A 24,875-nucleotide genomic window follows, 5' to 3' on the forward strand; every position below is an offset into this window, starting at 1 on the left:
TTTTTTTCTCCAAAGTTCCAAAACAATGCAACAGCATATAAAACAGTAATTGCTGCTCCTAGAATTCAAGGAAATCACCTAAAATACCTCAAAAAAAGGAGCAACTGTTACAGCCAGAAATTTTTTCCTGTCCTCCATCTTGGATTACCCAGAATTCTTTTCCATAGTGCAAACCAGCCAACTGAGATGGGGCTTCCAAAAAATATTTTTTTCTGTCATTTTATTTGAACATGTCTCTGTTCCAGATGTAGAAAAATTGAAAAAGTAGAAAAAGAAAAGATTGTTTGGCTGACAGTTGAGCATTATCCAATTGGGTCATGGGTCAATTGGTGTGAAGGTAAAGTTACTATTGTGTTACCAAACCATGTTGCTGCTCTCCCATTAGAGAGAGAGAGAGAGATGACTGGTGGTGCTGTAATTTGAGAGTCACCATGCCTCAAATGAGTGGAGAGATTGGGAAGGTGATGTCTTTCATGGAGTCATTGCAGGAATTGAGTTCGAGACCAAAAAGAACTGCGGATGATGTTGTGGTTCTGTTCCCTGAGCTGGGAATTTGTGTTGCAGACGTTTCGTCCCCTGTCTAGGTGACATCCTCAGTGCTTGGGAGCCTCCTGTGAAGCGCTTCTGTGAAGTTTCCTCCGGCATTTATAGTGATTTGTACCTGCCGCTTCCGGTTGTCAGTTCCAGCTGTCCGCTGCAGGGGCCGGTATATTGGGTCCAGGTTGATGTGCTTATTGAATGAATCTGTGGATGAGTGCCATGCCTCTAGGAATTCCCTGGCTGTTCTCTGTTTGGCAAGCCTAGAGGGAATTCCTAGAGGCATGGCACTCATCCACAGATTCAATCAATAAGCACATCGACCTGTACTCAATATACCGGCCACTGCAGCGGACAGCTGGAACTGACAGCCGGAAGCGGTAGAGACAAACCACTATAAATGCCAGAGGAAACATCACAGAAGCACTTCACAGGAGGCTCCCAAGCACTGAGGATGTCACCTAGACAGGGGACGAAACGTCTGCAACACAAATTCCCAGCTTGGTGAACAGAACCACAACAACGAGCACCCGAGCTACAAATCTTCTCCCAAACTTTGAACTGTGGACGATGGAATCCAAAGTAGACAAACAGGAGGCTGGAAGAACACGGCAAGCCAGGCAGCATCAGGAGGTGGAGAAGTCAATGTTTCGCATATAACGCTTCTTCAGGAAAAGTGCATGAATTTAACCCACACTGTTGACATCACTGTACAGGACAAACCAGCTGTTCATTGGTGTAGGAAGGCAGGGAGTCACAGGACAGTTGGATTGGCTGAAGAATGGGTGGAGCACGAGGAAGTCACGTGTTGATTTTATTTTGTTCATTCACGAGATGAAGGGCTTCACTGGCTAAGCTAGCATTTATTGCTCATCCTGAATTGCCCAGAGGGCAGTTAAGAATCAACCATATTGCTGTGGGTCTGGAGTCACATGTAGGCTACACCAGGTAAGGATAGCAGTTTTCTTCCCTAAAGGGCATTAGTGACCAAGATGGGTTTATTTCACATCAATTGATAATGGATTCATGGTTATTACATTCTTATTTAAAAATCACACAACACCAGGTTATAGTCTAACAGGTTTATTTGGAAGTACTGGTTACCTGATGAGGGGGCAGCACTCCGAAAGCTACTGCTTCCAAATAAACCTGTTGGTCTATAACCTGGTGTTGTGTGATTTTTAAATAAGAATTTAATGACCATGAATCCATTATCAATTGATGTGAAATAAACCCATCTTGGTCACTAATGCCCTTTAGGGAAGGAAACTGCCATCCTTACCTGGTCTAGCCTGCATGTGACTCCAGACCCACCGCAATGTGGTTGATTCCAACAGGTTTATTTGGAATTATTAGTTGCCTGATGAAGGGGCAGCACTCCAAAAGCTACTGCTTCCAAATAAACCTGTTGGACTATAACCAGGTGTAGTGTGATTTTTAACTTTGTCCACCCCGATCCAACACCCACTCCTCCACGTCATTTGATTCTTAATTCCTGATTTTGATTGAATTCAAATTCCACCATGACAGGATTTGAACCTGGGTCCCAGAACTTTACCTGGGTCACTTGATGAACAGACCAGCAATAATATCACTAGGCCATCGCCTAACCGACTACAAAATCTCGAGAAGGATGAGGGGTGACTTGATAGAGGTTTATAAGATGATCAGAGGAATAGATAGAGTAGACAGTCAGAAACTTTTTCCCCGGGTACAACAGAGTGTTACAAGGGGACATAAATTTAAGGTGAAGGGTGGAAGGTATAGGGGAGATGTCAGGGGTGGGTTCTTTACCCAGAGAGTGGTGGGGGCATGGAATGCGCTGCCCGAGGGAGTGGTAGAGTCAGATTCATTGGCGACCTTTAAGCGGCATTTGGATAGGTACATGGATGGGTGCTTAATCTAGGATAGAAGTTCGGCACAACATCGTGGGCCGAAGGGCCTGTTCTGTGCTGTATTGTTCTATGTTCTATGTTCTATGTTCTATTCAGAGTAGGCAGCCTATACCCACACCCTTTCCTCACAGGCTTGCAAATTCTTTTATCTTCACTGAGGAGTGGAACATGATGAATGTTGAGATTAGAGATAGAAGTTTGACATAAGTAGGGAAGATGTGTTGGGTAGGCTAAAGGCTATTAAGCTGGACAAATCCCCAGGACCAGATGGGAACTATCCCAGGTTGCTGAGGGAGGTGAGAGAGGAAATAGCGGGGCGCTGAAAGATATCTTTGTGGCATCTTTAAATACAGGTGAGGTGCCGCAGGACTGGAGGGTTGCTCATGTTGTTCACCCTGTACTCTGGGTAACTACAGACCAGTGAGCCTGACGTCAGTGGTGGGAAAGTTGCTGGAGAAGGTTCTGGGGGATAGGGTCTATTTTTATTTAGAAAAGAATGGGTTTATCAGTGAAAGGCAACATGGTTTTGTGCGGGGGAGATCGTGCCTTACCAACTTAATAGAGTTCTTTGAGGAAGTGACCAAGTTGATAGATGAAGGAAGGGCTGTAGATGTCATATACATGGACTTTAGTAAGGTGTTTGATAAGGTTCCCCATGGTAAACAAATGGAGAAAGTGAAGTCACATGGTGTGCAGGGTGTTCTAGCTAGGTGGATAAAGAACTGGCTGAGCAACAGGAGACAGAGAGTAGTAGTTGAACGGAGTTTCTCAAAATGGAGAAAGGTGACCAGTGGTGTTCCACAGGGATCAGTGTTGGGGCCTCTGTTGTTTGTGATGTATATAAATGACCTGGAAGAGGACACTATTGGTACGATCAGCAAGTTTGCAGACAGCACGAAGATTGGTGGAGTAGCAGAAAGCATAGGGGACTGTGAAAGAATACAGGAGAATATAGATAGACTGGAGAGTTGGATGGAGAAGTGGCAGATGGAGTTCAATCCAGGCAAATGTGAGGTGATGTATTTAGGCAAGACTAATTCTAGGGCGGATTATACAGTGAACAGAAGAGCTTTGGGAAAAGTTGATGAGCAGAGAGATCTGGGAGTGCAGGTCCATTGTACCCTGAAGGTTGCTGCACAGGTGGATAGAGTGGTCAGGAAGGCATATGGTACACTTGCCTTCATCGGACGGGGCATTAAGTATAAGAGCTGGCAGGTCATGTTAAAATTGTACAAGGCTTTGGTTCGGCTGTATTTAGAATACTGTGTACAGTTCTGGTCGCCACATTACCAAAAGGATGTGGACGCTTTGGAGAGGGTGCAGAAAATGTTTACGTGGATGTTGCTTGGCATGGAAGGTGCTAGCTATGAAGAGAGGTTGAGTAGGTTAGGTGTGTTTTTATTAAGAAAAAGGAGTTTGAGGGGGGACCTGATTGAAGTTTACAAAATCATGAAGGCTATAGACAGGGTGAATAGAGATACGCTTTTTCCCAGGGTGAAGGATTCAATAACAAGAGGTCACACTTTCAAGGTGAGAGGCGAAAAGTTTAAGGGGGATACATGCAGCAAGTACTTTACACAGAGGGTGGTGGGTGTCTGGAACGCGTTGCCAGCAGAAGTGGTCGAGGCAGGCACGGTAAATTGATTTAGGATGCATCTGGACAGATGCATGAGTAGATGGGGATCAGAGGGATACAGATGCTTAGGACTTGGGCGACAGTTTTAGACAGTGGATTTGGATCGGCTCAGGCTTGGAGGGCTGAAGGGTCTATTCCTGGGCTGAAAATTGTCTTTGTTCTTTGTTCTTTGTATCTTCAGATGCTGCTCCAATTCCCTTTCGAAAGCCACGATTGAATACAATCATCTGAATTAGCAGCAGAAATAGTTCACTCACCCCCTCAAACCTGTTCAACCTTTCAATAAGGTAGCTGATCTGAATCCTCCACATTCCTGCACATCAACAGCTTTCTTTAAGATATTCAGCGAGTCCGCCTCTATTGCTTTTTGAGGAACAGAGTTCCAAACACGCACAACCTTCTGAGAGACAAACAATTCTTCTTATCTCTGTCTTAAAAATGGGTGACTCCTTATTTCATTGTCTCAGTGCACAGTCAGTTGCCTGGGTTCAACTTTTCTGCAGTGTCTTTTATAACCACTTTTAAAGTCTAAGTTAAAAACCAGGTTATGACACCAGGTTATAGTCCAACAGATTTACTTGGAAGTGATTTTTGACTGTGTCCATCCCCAGTCCAACATTGGCACCTCCACATCATGGCTTTTCGAGTCTCATTAGCATTAGAATTTATGCACAGCAAGATCCCACAAACAGAACAGTGATACGGTCAGATGGCTGAGGTATAAATATTGGTGAGGCCAGCAAGAAGAACTTCTGCCGTTGGCTTCAAATTAGTGGCCACAGGATATTCCCCATCCACCCGAGAGAGCTGACAATTCCTGATATTCCCAGTAATGCAGTCTTCCTTCAGTTACTGGACAATAGCCCAGATGCATGACTTGAGAGCAAATGACTGCAAATGCTGGAATCTGTACTGAAAACAAAATAAAAATACTGGAGATCACAGCAGGTCAGGCAGCATCCATGGAGAGAGAGCAAGCTAATGTTTCGAGTCTAGATGATCTTTCATCAGAGTTGATGTGAAGTGTGGAGGGGGCAGCATTTATGCAATAGTTAGGTGCTGGGGGAGAATTGGTACTGATAGTTCAGATTAAGTGTTCAGAATGTGAGAATGGCAGAACAATTGTGTGTCTTACTGCCAAACTAGAAAGAACAGATGATCCCAGTGAAATGGGAGGAAGTCAACAGTAGCTTTGTTTATCATTTCTACCACGTACAATTGATACAGTAAAAACGAGACCGCGTTCCTCCAGGACCAAGGGTGCTACATGGACAGCACAAACTACACCATCATACGCAGGGTGGCATAAAGTGCAGAAGAAATGTAAAACACGCAAGCCAGCACAGTAATTCCTGACAGCTCAAGACACGGTGGCTCAGGGGTGTCGAAATTACTGTGCACTAAAAGAATGATAATTAATAAAACATTGTTCTAGCAGCAATTCAAAGTTGTGCAAAGAGTTTCAGATGGAATTGAATCTGATCATGCAGTGTTAAGGAGCCTGATGGCCTGGGGGAAGAATCTGTTACACAGTCTGGCAGTGAGAGACCAGTATCTTCTGCCAGATGGCAGGAGGGAGAGGAGTTTAAGTGAGGGGCGTGTGAGGTCTTCCATGGTCTTAGCCTTTCAGATGCAGTGTGTCTATAATGGAGGGAAGAGAGACCCCGATGATCCCCTCAGCTGTCCTCACTATCAGAGATACATGCCTGGAGGGGCCTGGAGCTACAGACCTCCAATATGCTGGCTGGCAACCTTAATGCTGTCACAAATGCCATGATTTGGATTGTTTTCCTTGTCGGTGAGACTCCAGTCACATCCACCGTTGAACCAGAAAGGTTTGGAACCGCTGTAGAGGGGGTTGCTGAAAACGAGGCCTGTGTGTGAGAACCAACATCTTGTTAATGCATCAAACTCCAGTGTAACCTATCATCAGGAGAGTATCATTGCCACAAAGAACTTGGATGCTGTCCAGAACTGATTCACATTTGCCTGAAAAGATAGTTAATACTCAGTTAAATCAGCCATTGCTGCCTCCTTATTTCAATGGGGCGGTGGTGTAACACACCATTTTACACTTGAAAATTGTGTTGAGATTAATAGGAATTGCCATTTCTCGCCTTTACTGTCAATCAGTGCCATTATTAAGGGACGTGTGTGGGAGGAATCTGTAAGAGTTTTACTTACACCCCCTCCGTGCACAGGCTCCCAAGTGTCACTTCAAACAGAAACAGAATTGCCGTGCACGTACAGCACTTGATCAGGACTGACTGAACAGAACAGGGTGGGGCAGAGTAGAGAAGGCCCCAGGGGTGCCCAGAAGGAGGATCTTTAATTTTAAAGGATTTGGTCGGGCAGGCATAGCGAAAATGTTTCTTTCGAAAAGGGAGAACTGAACTGGAATCATTAATGAAATCCAAGCCTTGGAATGCTCTATTAGTTTAGAGGTAAATGCAAGTTGCTGTGTGAACAGCATCCAATGGAGCCAGTGCACCCTCCTCTCTGACCTATCACCTCCATCCCCACCCCCATTCACCTATTGTACTCTATGCTACTTTCTCCCCACCCCCACCCCCCTCTCATTTATCTCTCCACCCTGCAGACACCCTGCCTCTATTTCTGATGAAGGGCTTTTGCTGAAACGTTGATTTTCCTGCTCCTCGGATGCTGCCTGACCTGCTGTGCTTTTCCAGCACCACTCTAATCTAGACTCTGGTTTCCAGCGTCTGCAGTCCTTGTTTTTTACCGAGAGCTGGGCTGTGTCAGCTCCCTCTGACATCAGATTTAGGCCCTGATCTTCGGGAGCCTGGATCGCTCCCCTCCAGTGGTCCAGTGTTGTCAGGTTTTGCTCGGGCTCCCCTGCATACATCCCCCTCCCCATGAATGATGAGACATCTTTGTTCTGTTAATTACCATTTTTACAATGGCACTGACAAATATTAAGATTCCTGTTGCACTTAGGGTCACAGAATGGGAAAGGAATGGGGGAAGTTCCATGTGTCTCACAAGCTCAATGCTTTGGTCAAAAGCGAGCCAGAATTGAAATCAATGATTCCTCAACTCAAGGTACAAGCTGGGGAAGGCTCTCACTATTAGGGTCATACTGATGTACAGCACAGAAACAGACCCGTCTGGTTCATGCTGACCAGATATCCTAACCTAATCTAGTTCCATTTGACACATATTCCTCTAAACTCTTCCTATTCATATACCCATTCAGATGCCTTTTAAATGTTGTAATTGTACCACCACTTCACCACTTCCCCTGGCAGCTCGTTCTATACACGTACCACCTCAAGAAAGTTGTAAGTTCAAGTCCCATTACAGCTAGAATGTTTGTTTTTAAATTTGTTCATGGGATGTGGCATCTTGCAGACAGCTGGTGAAGAGCTTTATCATTCCTGATGAAGGGCATATGCCTGACTCTCCTGCTCCTCGGATGCTGCCTGACCTGCTGTGCTTTCCCAGCACCACACTCTCGACACCAATCTCCAGCATCTGCAGTGCCCACTGTCACCATCTTGCAGGTGGCGTTGACTACCCATCCCTAATTATCCTGGAGGGCAGGTAAGAGTCAACCAGATTGCTATGGGTCTGGAGTCACATATAGGCCAGACAAAGTCAGGATGGAAGATTTCCTTCTCTGAGGAACATTAGTGAACCAGATGTTCTACAATAATTGACAAAAGTAAAATAGTCACCAATAGGTTAAATAAAAACTAAAACAACTGTAGATGCTGTAAATCAGAAAGCAGTTCTGCAGAAGGGTCACTGGACCCGAAACGTTAACTCTGATTTCTCTCCATAGATATTGCCAGACCTGCTGAGTTTTTCCAGCAATTTTGTTTTTTTGTTACCGTTTTCCTTTTCCCCACTATCTGTGGGATTCAAACCCATGTCCTGTAGGATATTGGCCTACAGGATTATTAGTTGAATAACATTACCACTGCATCAATTCAGGCAGCAAGTCCAAATCTGGGTGGATTCTCTCAACTGATGATAAAAGGTGACAATTGGAGCTCTTCCCAGTATCAAAAACAGAAACTCTCCACATCATTTGTGGAGAGAGAAACAGAATTAACATTTCAGGTCCAGTGATCTTTCTTTCTCTCCAGTGTCCTGGCCAATATTTATTCCCAAACTAACAACAACTAAAACAGTCTATCTGTTCGTTATAAAACCCATGAACTTTCTGACTCAGGTTAAACAAGGATTGAAAGGCAAATAATGCAACACATCAGCTCAGGCAAACCCGAGAACTGCAGAGCAGTTAAACCTGACAATAGTCATTGGAAAATGCTAGATTCTATTACTAAAGTTCATGGTAATAGGGCACTGAGAAAATAATAACTAAGAGTCAGTCTGGAAGACAACAATGGATGACAAATCTATTTGAACTCTTTATTGAAATGTAAGTAGCAAGGGGCATAAAGGGAGTCTCATGGATAAGGCATGTTTGAATTTTCAAAAGGCACAGTGGCTCAGTGATTAGCATTGCTACCTCACAGTACCAAGGACCCAGGTTCAGTCCCAACCTCAGGTTTCTGTCTGTGTGGAGTTTGCACGTTCTCCCTGTCTCTGCATAGGTTTCTGCTGGGTGCTCCAGTTTCCTCCCACAGTCCAAAGGTGTGCCAATTAGGTGGATTTGCCATGCTAAATTGCCCATGGTGTTCAGGGATGTGAAGGATAGGTGCATTAACCATAGGAAATGCAGCTTTATGGGAATTCGCATGGGTGGCATGTTCTTTGGAGGGTTGATGTGGACTTGTTGGGCCAAATGGCCTGTTTCCACACTGTGGGGATTCTATGATTTGATATGGTGCCACGTGAACAGTTGTGTGAGGTTGGGGCATGTGGATTGGGAAGTCAATAATGTCACGAATGGAGGCCTGGGTAATAAATGGATAGGTCATTTTCAAGTTGCTAGGCTATAATGTGTGAGGTGCTCTTTTAGAGAAGAATCCTTACAATGCAGATTGAGGCCATTCAGCCCATTGAGTCTGCACTGACCCTGCTGAAGAGCATTTGAGCCTGACATACTCCTCCTGCATTTCCCATGACTAACCCACCTTGCCTGTACATCCCTGGACACTTTCCCACGGTCAATCCACGTAACCTGCATATCTTTGGACTGTGGGAGGAAACCAGAGCACCTGGAGGAAACCCATGCAGACACAGGGAGAATATGCAAACTCCATATAGGAAGAAGGGCTGAAGGAGGGCTCATGCCCGAAGCGTCAATTCTCCTGCTCCTTGGATGCTGCCTGACCTGCTGCGCTTTTCCAGCAACACATTTTCAGCAAACTCCATATAGACAGTCACCACAGGAGAGTGGAACTAAAGCCAAAGATCAGGCATGGTTGTACTCACAGAATCACAGAACTGGAATTAAAATGCGGATCAGATGATGTCACTTCCTGGCATTAGAACAGGTTCATGGGGCAGAATGGCCTTCACCTGTTTCTGTGAAGGAGGGTTGGGAGTGGATTCAGGGGTTAGGAGGGAAAAATGAAAAGCACTCAAAAGGATGGACAATGGTTACAGGTCCAGCAGCAACACTGAGACTTATAGTTATAACCATAAAATAGAGATGGATGCTCAGGTGCAGAGAAAGGATCGATGAATGATTTTCATGGGTCAACAAGTCTTATTTGCTGCAAATGAAGGCTGAGAATGTTTGTAGGTAAATCATGTTCTGGAGGCAGTGGAAAATAATTGGAGTTATTTTTAACTAGGGAAGTGGATATGAAGTGAGGGCAACAATTCATGGCCCTGTAAACAAAATCAGCTTCAACTTTCACCAACTCAGTACCCGAGCCTGTGATAATGTAGAGATTGGTATAGGATTCAGTTCATGGGGCACTGGCTACAGTCCTCGGGTGGAAGGGAACTGTTGTGTAGGGATGGGCTTCACTTGAACTGTGCTGGGACCAAAGTCATGGCAAATTGAGTAACCAGGTCTATCGGGAGGGCTTTAAACTAACTGCTGGGGAGGGGGTGGGGGCAAGAGAGGAATGTCAATTTGGGAGAGGGGAAATAAAAATATATGGCAGCATTACAGTCCAGCAATTTGGATAATGACACCCAGAGTGGGACAGAGTTTACAAAAACAGAAAAGCACCAGTAAATAGGGACAAAGACAGATGAAATGATTAAAAGGCAAAAGTAACGGCTCTTAGATCCTTAGAAATAATACGGCACAGAAAGAGGCCATTTGGTCGAACCTGTCCATGCTAACCCAGCTGCCCTTTCTAATCCCGTCTACCTGCATATGGCCCATAACCCTGCATCTTACAACACTTAAGGCACTTTTTAAAAGAGTTTAGAGTCTCTGCCTCCATCACCAACTCAGGCAGCAAATTCCAAACACCCATTAAAAAATATTTTCCTCTGCATCCTCTGCATTAAAAAATATTTTCCTCTCATCCCCACTAATCCTGCCACATCTCTTGAATCAATGACCCCTGGGTTTTGAACTCTCTGCCAAGGGAAATAGGTTCCTCCTGTCTACTCTATCTCCACCCCTCACAGTTTTGTATCCCTCTATCATGTCACCCCGAGCCTTCCCTGTTCTAGGGAAAAGAGCCCCAACCTCTCCAATCTCTACTTGTAGCTGCCCCTCTCCAGCAGTGGCCACATCCTAATAAATCTTCTCTGCTCTCTCCCCAGAGCAAATACACCTTTCTTGTAATGTGGTGACCAAAAATGCTCGATATACTCCAGTTGTGGCCTCTTTGTTTGAATGCATGCATAGTTGGAACAAAATTAATAAATTAACAGCAAAAGTATGTGAGCTTACAGCTATTACTGGTTTCCAGGAGATCAATACTAAAAATATAATATTCAGGAGTGTGTAACTTTATGAAAGGATGGACAGGGAAGAAAGGATGGTGGAACAGCATTGTTGGGATGGAACAAGAACAAAAGCAAGAAATGGTCTTGGATCAGAATTCATAGAACGAAGGGAAGAAGAGTCTGTCAGGCATAATCTATAGGATTCCTTACAGTAACTATATATTGGGACAGAGATTTAATCAGGAGACACTGAGGGCAGCCAATGAAGTTAGTCTAATAATCATGGGTAGTTTTAATTTTCATGTGGATCGAGATACCCAGACTGGCAGAGGTAACCATGGAGAAGAATTTATAATATATTCTAGACAGTTGCATGGAACAATATTATGGATCCAAACTGGGGTAAGGCTATTTTGGAAACAAACACAGAAAAGCTCAGTAGGTCTGGCAGCATCTGTGGAGAGAAATCAGAGTTAACGTTTCATTTCAAGTGAACCTTCCTCAGAACCTCAACCCAAAGTGTTAACTCTGATTTCTTTCCACAGGTGCTGCCAGACCTGTTGAGCTTTTTCAGCAATTAGAGTCATAGAGTCATAGAGATGTACAGCATGGAAACAGACCCTTCAGTCCAACCCATCCATGCAGACCAGATATCCCCACCAATCTAGTCCCACCTGCCAGCACCCGGCCCAGATCCCTTCAAACCCTTCCTATTCATATACCCATCCAAATACCTTTTAACTGTTGCAATTGTACCAGCCTCCACCACATCCTCTGGCAGCTCATTCCATACACGCACCACCCTCAGTGTGAAAAAGTTACCCCGTACGTCTCTTTCATATCTTTCCCCTCTCACCCGAAACCTATGCCCTCTAGTTGTGGACTCTCTACAGCATCTGCAGTTCTTTGGGGTTTTTATCAGGCTATTTTGGATCTAGTGATGTGTAATGAGGTAGGTTTACTAAAGGATCTCAGAGTAAAAGATCGCTTTGGAAACAGTAACCATAACATAGTAGAATTTAGCATTCAGTTTGAGAGGGAGAAACACAAGTTGGAAACAACTGCACTAAACCTAATGGGAATTACAAATATATGAGGGTAGAGCTGGCTGGAGTGGATTTGGAAAGGGGTTTAGCAGCAAAAGTGTTTGAGGAACATTTAAGTAAGTAGATCATGGCTTAAACTAAATAAAAATCCCCGTGAGAAAGAAGGAATCCAGGAAAGAGATATACCAACCTTGGTTAACTTGGGAAGTTAAGGATAACATCAAATTGAAAGGAAAAGCATACAGTATCACAAAAAAATAGTGACAGAACAACAAAGGATTGGGAAAATTATGTATGTAAGTTAGCTCGCTGAGCTTGAAGGTTTCAAGGTTTTCTGAGGTTTTGTCACCATGACTAGGTACCATCATCAGTGAGAGAAATTATGTATGTAAGTTAGCTCGCTGAGCTTGAAGGTTTCAAGGTTTTCTGAGGTTTTGTCACCATGACTAGGTAACATCATCAGTGAGAGTGTCCAATGAAGCGCTGGTGGTATGTCCCAACTCCCTATTTATAGGCCTTGGTTTCTTAACGTGGGAATTAAGGTTGGGAAAATTTTTAAAACCTTCAAAATACAACAAAATAAAACAAAGTTGGGGACGATAAACTTTGAGGGTAAACTTGCAAGTAATGTCAAGGCAGATCGCAAGAGCTTCTTTAAGTATATGAAGAAAAAGGAGGCCACTCAGAAAATGAAGCTGGGGAAGTGACCATGCAAAAACCAAGAAATGGCGGAGGAGTTGCATTATTACTGTACATCAGTCTTTACTATAAAAGACAGCAAATAGCACTCCAAATAGTCGAATGGCAAAAGGAGGAGAAGAAATAAATACAATAATTATCACTAGAGCAACAGTGCCAGGAGGCTAAAGATCAATAATTCCCTTTTGATCTGTTGGGATCCATCCTCGAATATTAAAGAAGCTGAGAGATAGAGGATGCATTCATAGTAACCTTCCATTACCCCTTCGATTCTGGAAAAATCCCAGAGTTGGAAACTGGCAATGTAACACTTTTAATTCAAAAGTGAAGGAAACAAAAATGGTTGGCCAGTTAGTATAATGTCAGTTACTGGGAAAGTCATAGAATCCCTACAGTGTGGAAGCAGGCCATTCACCCCATCGAGTCCACACCAACCCGCCGAAGAGCTTCCCACTCAGACCAACCCCCTACCATATTCATGTGACCCTACATTTCCCAAGGCTAATCCACCTAGTCTGCACATCCCTGGAAACTATGGGGCAATTTAACGTGGTCAATCAACCCTAGGCTGCACATCTTTGGACTGTGGGAGGAAACCGGAGGACCCAGAGGAAACCCATACGCACACAGGGCCACAATAGTTATTATTTATCAATTTATGAGATGGATGGGGTAAGTGAATGTACTGCCACCAAGTTTGAGGATGACACAAAAATAAACGAGAAGGGAAGTGGTGAGGATGACCCAATGAATCTGCAGAGAAAGAAGAGGTGAAGTGAGTGGGCATAACCTGACTAGGGAAATGTGTTATCATGCACCTTGGCAGGAAGAGTAGAGCAGCTGAATATTATTTAAATAGAGAAAGACAGCAGAACAGAGGGAGTCCTTGTGCACAAATCACAAAAAGCTAACATCCAGGCTGAGCAGGTAACAGAGACGACAAATGGAACTGCTGTCTTTTATTTCAAAGAGAACAGAGTATAAAAATAGGGGGGTCTAGCTAAATCTGTACAAGGCACTAGTCAGACCAGAGATGAATATGTGAACAGTGTTGGGTCAGTTGTTGAAGGAAAGGGATACTACCATTGGAGGAAGTCCACAGAAGGTTCATTTGGCTGATTCTGGGTCTGGAGGGGCTGTCTAATGCAGAGAGGTTGAGTAGGTTGGGCCTTCACTCATTGGAATATAGAAGACTTAAAGGACAACTTATTGAAACATAAAAGAGCAATATGGTTGACTCTTAACTGCCCTTTGGAATTAGAGATGGGAAATACATTCTGGCCAGAGATATCCACGTATCGTGATGAATCAATATAAATGCTTAAGAGACTTGACAGGGTAGATGTGGAAAGGTTATTTCTGCTTGCGGGGTGTCTAGGACTAGAGGATATCATCCCAGAATAAAAGCTTGCTGATTTAGGATCGAGATGAGCAGGGAGATGGGGAGGACGGTTTTCTCCCAGAGGGTACTGGATCTGTGGAATTCCTTACTGCAGAGGGCTGTCAAGACTGGATCATTCAGCGTACCCAAGGCTGAGTTAGATTTTTAATCAGTAAGGGATCAGGAGTTGTGGGAAAAAGCAGGAGAGTGGAGCTGAGGATTATGAGTGAAGCCATAATTGCATTGAATGGCGAGCAGATTATCAAGGGCTGAATGGCCTATTTCTGCTTCTATGTTTAATGGTCTAACATTGACAGTCATCTATAAATCTCATGCAAGTCAGAGTTAGGAACCAGAACCAGGCCTTTCAAGCCTGCTCTACCATTCAATAAGATCATGATTGATCTTCCATTTCTCCTTCACCTTGGTGAAAAGTCCCATTCTCTCTGCTTACCATGGGTTCTAAAACTCTCAATCTTTCTCAATTTGTTGCACGCAGCCAGCATTTAATGGCCATCCCTAATTGCCCTGGAGAAGGGGCGGTGAATTACCTGTTCGAACCTATACAGTCCATGTGCTCTGCACAGTCACAGTGGGCTATACCTCCAGCAAGGTATTTGTATCTGATAAGGTAATGTTTACGTTACCTCCTTTAACATAAGCACTATACACGGGTAACATGGTACTGAAATATACATAAAATTTACTTTATATATATTTCAAATCAGTTTATATAAAATCTACCCACTAGAGTTTAGAAGAATAACAGGGGACCTCATAGAAACGTATCAGATTCTTAAGGGTAAATGCTGTGAGGAAGGTTCCGCTATTGGGATAGAATAGGACCACAAGGTGCAGTCTCATAATTAAGGGACATCAATTTAGAGCCATACAGTCCTACAGCACAGAGACAGGCGCCAATCAGGTGCCACACTCCAATTGACCCTTCAAAAGTGACAACTCTGTTCCACTGCCCGAAACGTCAATCCTCCAGCTCCTCGGATGCTGCCTGGCCTGCTGTGTTTTTCCAGCACCACATTTTTCAACTCCACTGCCCTTTAACTCAACAATCGAGCTCACTCTGAGATCCTTCACTGAATGTGTTCTGAGTGGTGAACAAAAGGTTCAGGTGATTGTGAGAGAGACTTTCTGTGTTGTCATTGCTCTGCTTTGACAGGATTGTGGAAGTGTCTCACGTGATAGCTTAAAAATTCCAACAAGCCACTGGAAAGACCTGAATGCTTATCATTCCAACTCGAAAAGCAAGTTTCTCCCTCCCCATACCTCCCACCTCCTGCCTTCCCATCTATAAATACTGCACTGAAAGAAATTATTATTTTATATAAGAACTGTCATACTTTCTTCCTGTTCCTCATATCGTTGATGTTAATGGCTTCAATTTCCTCCTCATTCTTAAGATGACAACAACTTAAAAGCAACTTGTATCAACATTTCTAATGTATGTTTTGAAGCAGGAGGAGACCATTCAGTCCCTTGAGTCTGTTTTATTAGTTCATGACTGTCTTGTACCTTATCATCCTATCTAATAGCACTGCATGGCTGTACTAACATCATGTTGTGCTCTGTCTCGCAGCTAGAATGCTATATACCTTTAAGACACATGCTCATGCTCTCATCATTGTATCATATCAATTTCTCAGACTCCATCTAAACGGGGAATTCCTGAAGCATCGTATGCTATAGAAATGTGCTACTGTTTGGATCTGAACAAAACAACACTGACCCAGATACTAAAGTGTATGCGTCTGTAACATAGGTGTATAACTGAAGCCATAATAAAGGTCTATTGAATCCTTCCACAAGACTATACAAAATGGGAACAGAAGCAGGCCATTCAGCCCTTTCAGTCTTTCAGTTGGATCAAGGCTAATCAGACAATTCTCACATCCACTTTCCTTGCTTTATCCTGTAACCGTCGATTCCCAGACTGATCAAAATCTATCTCTCTCAGCCTTAAATATACACAAGGATTTCACCCACACAGCTCTCTGAGGGAAGGAGTTCCAAAGACTCAACCCTCTGAGAGGAGACATTTTTCCTCATTTCAGTGTTTTCCCCAGGGTTGGGGAATTGAGGACGAGAGGGCATCAGTTTAAGGTTAGAGGGGAAAGAATAAAATGGAACCTGAGGGGCAACTTTTTTACACAGGGAATGGTATGCATATGGAATGAGTTGCCATCAGAACTTATAAATAACATTTAAAAGGCATTTGGATAAATACATGGGTGGGAAATGATTGGAAGGATATGAGCCAAGTGCAGGGAAATGGGGTTAGAGTGGATGGACATTTTGGTCGACAACATTTTAAGTTGTTGTCATCTTAAGAATGAGGAGGAAATTGAAGCCATTAACATCAACGATATGAGGAACAGGAAGAAAGTATGACAGTTCTTATATAAAATAATAATTTCTTTCAGTGCAGTATTTATAGATGGGAAGGCAGGAGGTGGGAGGTATGGGGAGGGAGAAACTTGCTTTTCGAGTTGGAATGATAAGCGTTCAGGTCTTTCCAGCGGCTTGTTGGAATTTTTAAGCTATCACTTGAGACACTTCCACAATCCTGTCAAAGCAGAGCAATGACAACACAGAAAGTCTCTCTCACAATCACCTGAACCTTTTGTTCACCACTCAGAACACATTCAGTGAAGGATCTCAGAGTGAGCTCAATTGTTGAGTTAAAGGGCAGTGGAGTTGAAAAATGTGGTGCTGGAAAAACACAGCAGGCCAGGCAGCATCCGAGGAGCTGGAGGATTGACGTTTCGGGCGTAAGCCCTTCTTCAAAGGGCAGTGGAACAGAGTTGTCACTTTTGAAGGGTCAATTGGAGTGTGGCACCTGATTGACAATGCCTGAAGCCTAATTGTGGTTTCTGGCAGTACGTGTAACTCAAATGTCCACATCACTTGATGATGGGGTGTAATGTTTCTATGCACTTCGTAAAGAACCGAAAATTTAGCAACGCACTCTTTCATATCCAATGACTGTGGGTAACCAAAGGGCTTCCCACCCGAGCTGCTGAGGAAGTTTGCATTAATTGTGCAATCTCCAAACTTTTTTGGAAAGCTTCTCTACTGTCCTTCCTTGGAGTGTTGTTCGTACACAGTTTCAGACAAAGAAGAGCTTCTTTTCTTTAAAGTCAATTGCAGGATGTGAGCTTCACTGGCAAAGGCAAAGATTAGTGTCCATCCCTCCTTGCTCTTAAGAAGCCTCCTTGAATGATTGCAATCATAGAATCCCTACAGTGTGGATACAGACCATTCAATCCATTGAGTTGATGCTGACCCTCCAAAAATCCCACTGGCTGCACCCTATCCCTGTAACCCTACATTTCCCATGGATAATCCACCTAACCTATACATATTTGGACTGCGGGAGGAAACCAGAGCGCTCAGAGGAAACCCACACAGATACAGGGAGAACGTGTAAACTCCACACCCCTGCACTGTATAGGGATGCCCACAATAGGGAGGGAGTTCCAAGATTTTGACCCAGCGACACTGAAGGAATGGCAACATAACTCCAAGATAGGATGGGGTGTGGCTTGGAGAGAAACTTGCAATGTTCCCTGCAGGACAATAAAAATTGAAGTGGTGAACAGATTCAGTCGCGATGTTTAAAGTTGTGAGGAAATGAGAAGAAGCTGTTTTCTTTGGCAACAACATCAATGACTGGACGGTACAGCTTTAGGATAATTGGCAAAAAATGGAAGAGAATGAGAAGAAATGTTTACACAGTGGTTGTTATAATCTGGACTGCACCGTTTGAAAGGTCAATGAAAGTATATCTAATTGTAATAATTTAAAAAAGACATAGGATAAATACTCGACGCAAAAAAAAAACTGGGCTATGGAGAAAACGCAAGGGAGCAGGACTAATCAGATTCAAAGAGCTGACACAGGAATACTGGACTGAATGGCCTCTTGCTGTGCTGTAAGATTTCCAAAGATTATTGCGCCACCAAATAGGCGCACAATGATTTACTTCCCAATGCACCTAGAATATTCTGCAGGGTGAAAGCTGCTGAAATTCATTGTTTAATGAGAGCCAGTTGCCAGATTCTGTAATGTAGCATGTGTCAGGAAGAATTGGTGAGAATGTGTTTCATGAGCTGTAATTCTTGCCAAGTGCTCCTACTGCCATCACATATAATGAGTGCAGCGGTGACAGAGTGACACTAAAGGAAAATTAATGACTTCCGAAAGACAAGCAGAATGGGGTTGGAACCACTAGGGTTGGATTTTGGAATCCTCTCAATGATATAGTGTGACAAAATTACCATTCAGGCCACCAGCTTTGACCAGTTTCAGCCCCCCTGTTGTTCCCCCATAGCCCTGTGTATGTTTTCCCTTCAAATAGCTCTCCAGTTTTCGCTGTTAAATTACCCTGAGGGAGAAATGGTGACTCAGTTCACCTGAGGGCTGACCTGTTGTGCATTAACTTTGGAAGGGTGGTTGGTTTTATGGAACCTTTGAGAGTGGGATATTTGGTTTGGGGGGGTGGGGGGGTGGTCAGGGAGTTCCACAATGAGGCAGGATGCCAAATTGTGAATTTCCAATGGTGTGTTGTGAGATGTTTGTGGTGTGTTTGCCCTCACTGTCGCCCTGTGGCAGAATACCATATGTGTTAAGTTTGCATGCCATGAGTACTCATATGTGTAAAACATCCTTTGAAGAAAGTCCACCTTTAAGTCAATAATGCACACAAGAAGCCTGTGGCACTGGTGCATAGTGCTTCCAAATAAACCTGATGGATATAACCTGGTGGTTTTGAACTTTGCCCACTCCAGTCCAACACCAGCACCTCCATATCATGCTTGTCGAAAGGCAGTGAGTATCAATCAGCTTTACCAGTCCATCAGGGCTCCTGATGAACAGCTTTTGCCCGAAACGTCGATTCACCTGCTCCTCAGATGCTGCCTGACCTGCTGTGCTTTTCCACGACCATACTCTCGACTCTGATCTCCAGCATCTGCAGTCCTCACTTTCGACCAGTCGGCTTTACACTATTGTGTCTGAGGGAGAGGTTTTCTTTGGTTTATACTAATGGGGGGGGCGGGGGCGGAAGCATGGGGGTGGTGGGAAAATGGCAGCTTCCATGGAGGACTGACATAGAACATAGAATAATACAGCGCAGTACAGGCCCTTTGGCCCTCGATGTTGCTCCGATCCAAGCCCACCTAACCTACACTAGCCCACTATCCTCCATATGCCTATCCAATGCCCGTTTAAATGTCCATAAAGAGGGAGAGTCCACCACTGCTACTGGCCGGGCATTCCATGAGCTCACGACTTGCTGAGTAAAGAATCTACCCCTAACATCTGTCCTATACCTACCACTCCTTAATTTAAAGCTATGCCCCCTCGTAATTGCTGACTCTCTACGTGGAAAAAGGTTTGCATGGTCAACCCTATCTAAACCCCTAATCATCTTGTACACCTCTATCAAGTCACCCCTAAACCTTCTTTTCTACAATGAAAACAGCCCCAAGTGCCTCAGCCTTTCCTCATACGATCTTCCTTCCATACCAGGCAACATCCTGGTAAACCTCTTCTGCACCCGTTCCAGTACCTCCACATCCTTCCTATAGTATGGCGACCAAAACTGCACAGAATACTCCAGATGAGGCCGCACCAGAGTCTTATACAACTGCAACATGACCTCAGGACTCCAGAACTCAATTCCTCTACCAATAAAAGCCAGTACGCCATATGCCTTCTTCACCGCACTATTTACCTGGGTGGCAACTTTCAGAGATCTGTGTACATGGACACCAAGATCCCTCTGCTCATCCACACTACCAAGTATCCGACCATTAGCCCAGTACTCCATCTTTTTGTTACTCATACCAAAGTGAATCACCTCACACTTACCCACATTGAACTTCATTTGCCACCTTTCTGCCCAGCTCTGCAGCTTATCTATATCCCGCTGTAACCTGCCACATCCTTCCTGTCAACAACTCCACCGACTTTCGTATCATCCGCAAACTTGCTCACCCAACCTTCTAGCCCCTCCTCCAGGTCATTTATAAAAATGACAAACAGCAATGGTCCCAAAACAGATCCTTGCGGAACACCGCTAGTAACTGCACTCAAAGATGAACCTTTACCATCAACTACTACCCTCTGTCTTTTTCCAGCCAGCCAATTCCTAATCCAAACCTCCAACTCACCCTCAATGCCATACCTCTGTATTTTTTGCAGTAGCCTACCATGGGGAACCTTATCATATGCCTTACTAAAATCCATATACACCACATCTACCACTTTACCCTCGTCCACCTCCTTAGTCACCTTCTCAAAGAATTAAATAAGGTTTGTGAGGCACGATCTGCCCTTCACAAAACCATGCTGACTATCCCTGATCACATCATTCCTATCCAGATGTTCATAAATCCTATCCCTTACAATTCTCTCTAAGACTTTGCCCACAACAGAAGTGAGGCTCACCGGCCTATAGTTACTAGGGTTATCCCTATGCCCCTTCTTGAACAAGGGGACCACATGAGGGAGTCAGTGGTGATGGGAGGACATGGAGTGGGGCAGGGGATGCAGGAGTGAAGTGGGAAGGGTTTGGCTCCCTGAAGGTGTGGCCAGCACGGGAAGTCAAGGTGAGAAAATGAGGGCCCTCAACGTCAGTGTCAGTGCTGCCCGCACAAGCGCCTATCTCAGGGTGATGGCTGCCAGAGTCCATACAGAACTTTGCGTTCACCACAGCAGAGCGTGACCTCAGACAATGTCCTCAACATTCCTTAGGGAGTGGGGGAGGCGGTCAGCTGAGCCAGCAGGTTCAGACTGATCCCACAGAGTGGAGGATACTACACTGGACACTGACATTAATGTTGTGGTTCTGTTCGCCAAGCTGGGAATTTGTATTGCAGACATTTCATCCCCTGTCTAGGTGGCATCCTCAGTGCTTGGGAGCCTCCTGTGAAGCGCTTCTGCGATGTTTCCTCTGACATTTATTGTGGTTTGTCTCTGCCGCTTCCGGTTGTCAGTTCCAGCTGTCCGCTGCAGTGGCCGGTATATTGGGTCCAGGTCGATGTGTTTGTTGATAGAATCTGCAACACAAATCCCTAGCTCAGCGAACAGAACCACAACAATGAGCACCCGAGCTACAAATCCTCTCACAAACTTTGAACTGACATTAATGTTCAGTAAAGAGCTGTATAGGAAATGACCCTAATTATCCCATAACCATCAATGTGTGCCAACAATGAGATGGACCTGTATATACAGCTCTCCGACTAAGCCATTCTCAGCAAACAACAGTGACGTCCAAAGGAATAATGCAAAATCAGTGTAATATGAAATATTTACAAGTAGAAATTTAAATTTGAAAAGCATCAATGTTGTGCTCTCAATGTGTCTTTAATTCATGGCAATGGAGTGGTGCAGGGAACATCTTGCTGCGATGAGGAACACATCCCTTTTTGTCCAGGAAGCTCTTTATAACTCGGCACTACCCACTGCTTTGCCAGCTTTTGTTTATATTTATTCACTTGTGGGACTTGGCATCACTGGCTGGGCCAGCATTTATTGCCCGTCCCTAGTTGCCCTTAAGAAGGTAGGGGTAGGCTCCCTACTTGAACCGCTGCAGTTCACCTGTCGTGGGTTGACCCACAATGCCCTTAGGGAGGGAATTCCAGGATGTTGACCCAGCAACAGTGAAGGAACGGCGATTTATTTCCAAGTCTGAAGGTAGCTTAGCCACTGAAAAGCCTCCCAGCCAATGGGATCACTGGTGTTTACCCTGCACGTTGCCACTGCAATCGGTTTGATTGTAATCAGGTGGGAATTGACAAAGAGCGAGGGAGTGGAGTTGGCTCACTCCCTCTGGTTACACTTTCAGAAATGGCATGATGTCGTCAAAACTCTCCCCCTCACCACCGCCTACCAAACATTGTCAAGATTAGAAATGCTGTCCAATTTTATCACGCAAACCAGGGAAAGTGAGTTGCGTTGAATGCAAACCAAGCCACCTCCTTCATTGTGTACATTGTGTCGTCATGATCAGGTTACTGGGCGCTCCTTTGTTCTCAACCTCCTCAGTTGGCCACTGTGGAAATTTGGCATGATCGTTAACATGCAGCTAATCCTCAGTAGGATGCATTTAACTAGTTCACCAGAAACAATAAGGAGCCAGTTACAAGGTTTTCTTGAATGTAAGGATTTTTATGACTTGCTAACCCTAGGGTAAATAATAAAGATGTGACATAAAACAAACACGCGTATAAAGTTAAAATCTGGCTGGTGTCCAGTGTAAAAAGTAAGGTAAGGTAACGCAGTTTAATTTCCAGAGGACGTTGTTGAGATGTTAGATTTTAACCTGAGACTATAGTCCATTGAGAATGATCAAAGGGAACCAGTTCACATTGTTCATATACTTCTCCAATTGACTTTATTTCTGGACTTTGTCCTTCCTATGAAAACAAAGAGAGAAAGAGAACATTTCTCCAATTTATCCCACTAGGTCTACCAAAGCAGTTGTTTAAAGACCAACTGATCTTTGTATTTCCAAGTTTGGTTTCATACTCTCCCAGCTGGGTAATTGTAGGTGATGCTTCCATCTCCAACACGAGAACTTCTTACACATTTGTAAATCAAACAGCAGATTTGGTCCAGCTGATAGCTTCAGTCTCTTGATAATTTTAGTCCAGACTGCTTCATGTTTATTCATAAAGGTTGGCTCACCCTGTGGTCAAGTGATTACCATGGCCATTTCCAATTCAGTTGTATTCCTTTTTGAAGCCGTTTTAGTCTCAGGCATTAAAATTAGATGACACAATTCGAAAATCAGTGGTGTATGTTTTGCCACTACTGTGACAGTGGTACGCTGTTAATGGCAAGATCAGCTGTTCTTGCACAAGATTAATGGTTGAACCAAGTCAATTCTAGCTCAGTATAACTCAAGAGTTATCCTGCTCACTCCTTATCCATTCTCCTCATAGTGAGGGAAAGTGGAGAGACAAAGACCCTTTTTCTTACTGGTGCATATTTCTGACACACTTCTGTTCATTTAAACTGTACTAATAAGAACCAGTTTTATAATTTAAATCCATCTCAGACCTTCAGCAAACCTTAAAGGGACAGGCCACTTTAGCTCCAAAACCGTGCAATGGTGGCCCATTCACCCAAACCCCCTCTGTACCACACCATGTAGAAGCGGCCAGGAACGGCGTGTGTGTGTGTGTTTGTGAGTGAGAGAGAGAGAGAGAGAGAGAGAGAAAGAGAGAGAGAGAGAGAGAGAAAGAGAGAGATCTGTTGTGTGATCCACTACATAGTATTGATCAAATTATCCTTTTTTTGGCAGATCATCAGAAACTGGAGAGAGAAGCTCGGATTTGCCGATCCCTTAAACACCCTAACATCGGTAAGAGACAACAGCAAAAATAATAAGCTTTAGAAAGAAGATTAGAGGAGCTGAGGTACTTAACAACCAAATGGACAAAGTGGAAACAGGTTGTGGCCATTTAGCCTGTCCAGCCTGTTCACTATTCGCTGAGATCATGGCTAATTTATGATACTGTCTTCCTCCCTCTGTACATTCAGTTAGCAGGGTGTCTCTCATTCTCGGGTTTAAAGTTTCCCAGCTGTTGTATGTCACAGCAATGCAGAGATAAGACTAGTTTCTTAGTGTGTAACAAGTTCCTAATTTGTGGGCACTCCGTGTTTGGACGCGTGGGCAGTCAAAGGGCCACTTTGTTGGCCTGCTCCTGGGTTAGGCCATTGACGGGTCCAGGCAGTGGCTGTGGAGGGGGTTCATGTTGCCCAATTGTCCGCCTCCTATTGTGGTTACACCCGCACTCAGATGTCCACTGACAGGGAGCATGCAGTGTCCGCTGGCACGGTGAAGTCACTTAAGAGACTAATGGGCACAGCAGGAACTGAGTGCATCATCACCCTGACAATGTGTTTTAAGTTGATAAGTTTTTGTTCGATAAGGCTCTGTTAACCTTTGTTGCTTCTGTTACAGTGCCCCACCAGGACTTATTTAAAGTTTGTTATTTTTAGCTTATTTGCAATAGTTGTATATCTCTGCAATCACAAAATGCCTGCACTCATGCTTATCCCAGCTTCTTAGCTCTGAGTCCTCACCCAGGCTTGAGTAGTCAAGCACAGTGAACAAAATCAGTTTCCAGATTCATAATCAAATGGAAAGCAATTTCACTATTGATCCTATATCAGTGTCAGTTGCTGTTTCCAAACCTTTATTGTTGTGAACTGAAATATTTCCTCACTTAATGCAATAAGTTTTTGCCAACTCTCCCCAGCCATCTACTCCCCAATGAAAGAATATTGTTTCTCCTAATCTGGAGAATTGGATGATGTAGAGCAGGACCTCCAAAGTACCAGGTAAGTACCAGCAGCAAAACCTATGGGAAATCCTCCAAACTTCACTGGAATGAAGATGGTCTCGAAGCAGCTTCCTTTCCCAAACAAATCTGCCCGGCAACAAGGCATTAATTGCTTTAGACCAGCTCTGCTGGATGGGATAGATCTTCTGTGAGCTTGACACCAGATTCCCAAAGCAACTGTTTCGCTCGGAACTCAGTCGCAACAGGAAATTCCCAGAAGGATTTGGAAATTCTTTGACAATATCTCCAAAGCATTCTTGCAGAGGTCAAACATTCCCGATGACTCCCAGCTTGTGACCAGCTAAATGGAGAAAGATGGATCTGAGAGATAGAAGGAACATGTGGAAGGGAAGTGCAGGCGTTGGAGGAAGAGCACAAACTTCCATTTGTGTCTTTGTACCTAAACATCAGAGGACTATCTGCCTCTTAACTCCTTTACATGATCTGTAGTTGGGAGTGATCAGCCAATGGAGACTGTCATTATGGAAGGCTAACCCATGTCAGACACACTGG

The 24,875-nt window shown here is 44.2% G+C and overlaps 1 protein-coding gene across 1 annotated transcript in view; it reads left to right on the top strand.

The window, feature by feature from the left end:
* The window catches only part of LOC140491888 (calcium/calmodulin-dependent protein kinase type II subunit alpha), a 247,906-nt gene that overhangs the window by 94,565 nt on the left and 128,466 nt on the right, over nucleotides 1–24,875 (top strand). The window contains exon 3 of the mRNA XM_072590323.1: nucleotides 23,318–23,377. Within this exon, the coding sequence (XP_072446424.1) occupies nucleotides 23,318–23,377 (60 nt within the window). The remainder of the gene's footprint in view (nucleotides 1–23,317; nucleotides 23,378–24,875) is intronic.

This window comes from Chiloscyllium punctatum, chromosome 20, assembly GCF_047496795.1.
Source record: "Chiloscyllium punctatum isolate Juve2018m chromosome 20, sChiPun1.3, whole genome shotgun sequence".
Lineage (NCBI taxonomy): Eukaryota > Metazoa > Chordata > Chondrichthyes > Orectolobiformes > Hemiscylliidae > Chiloscyllium > Chiloscyllium punctatum.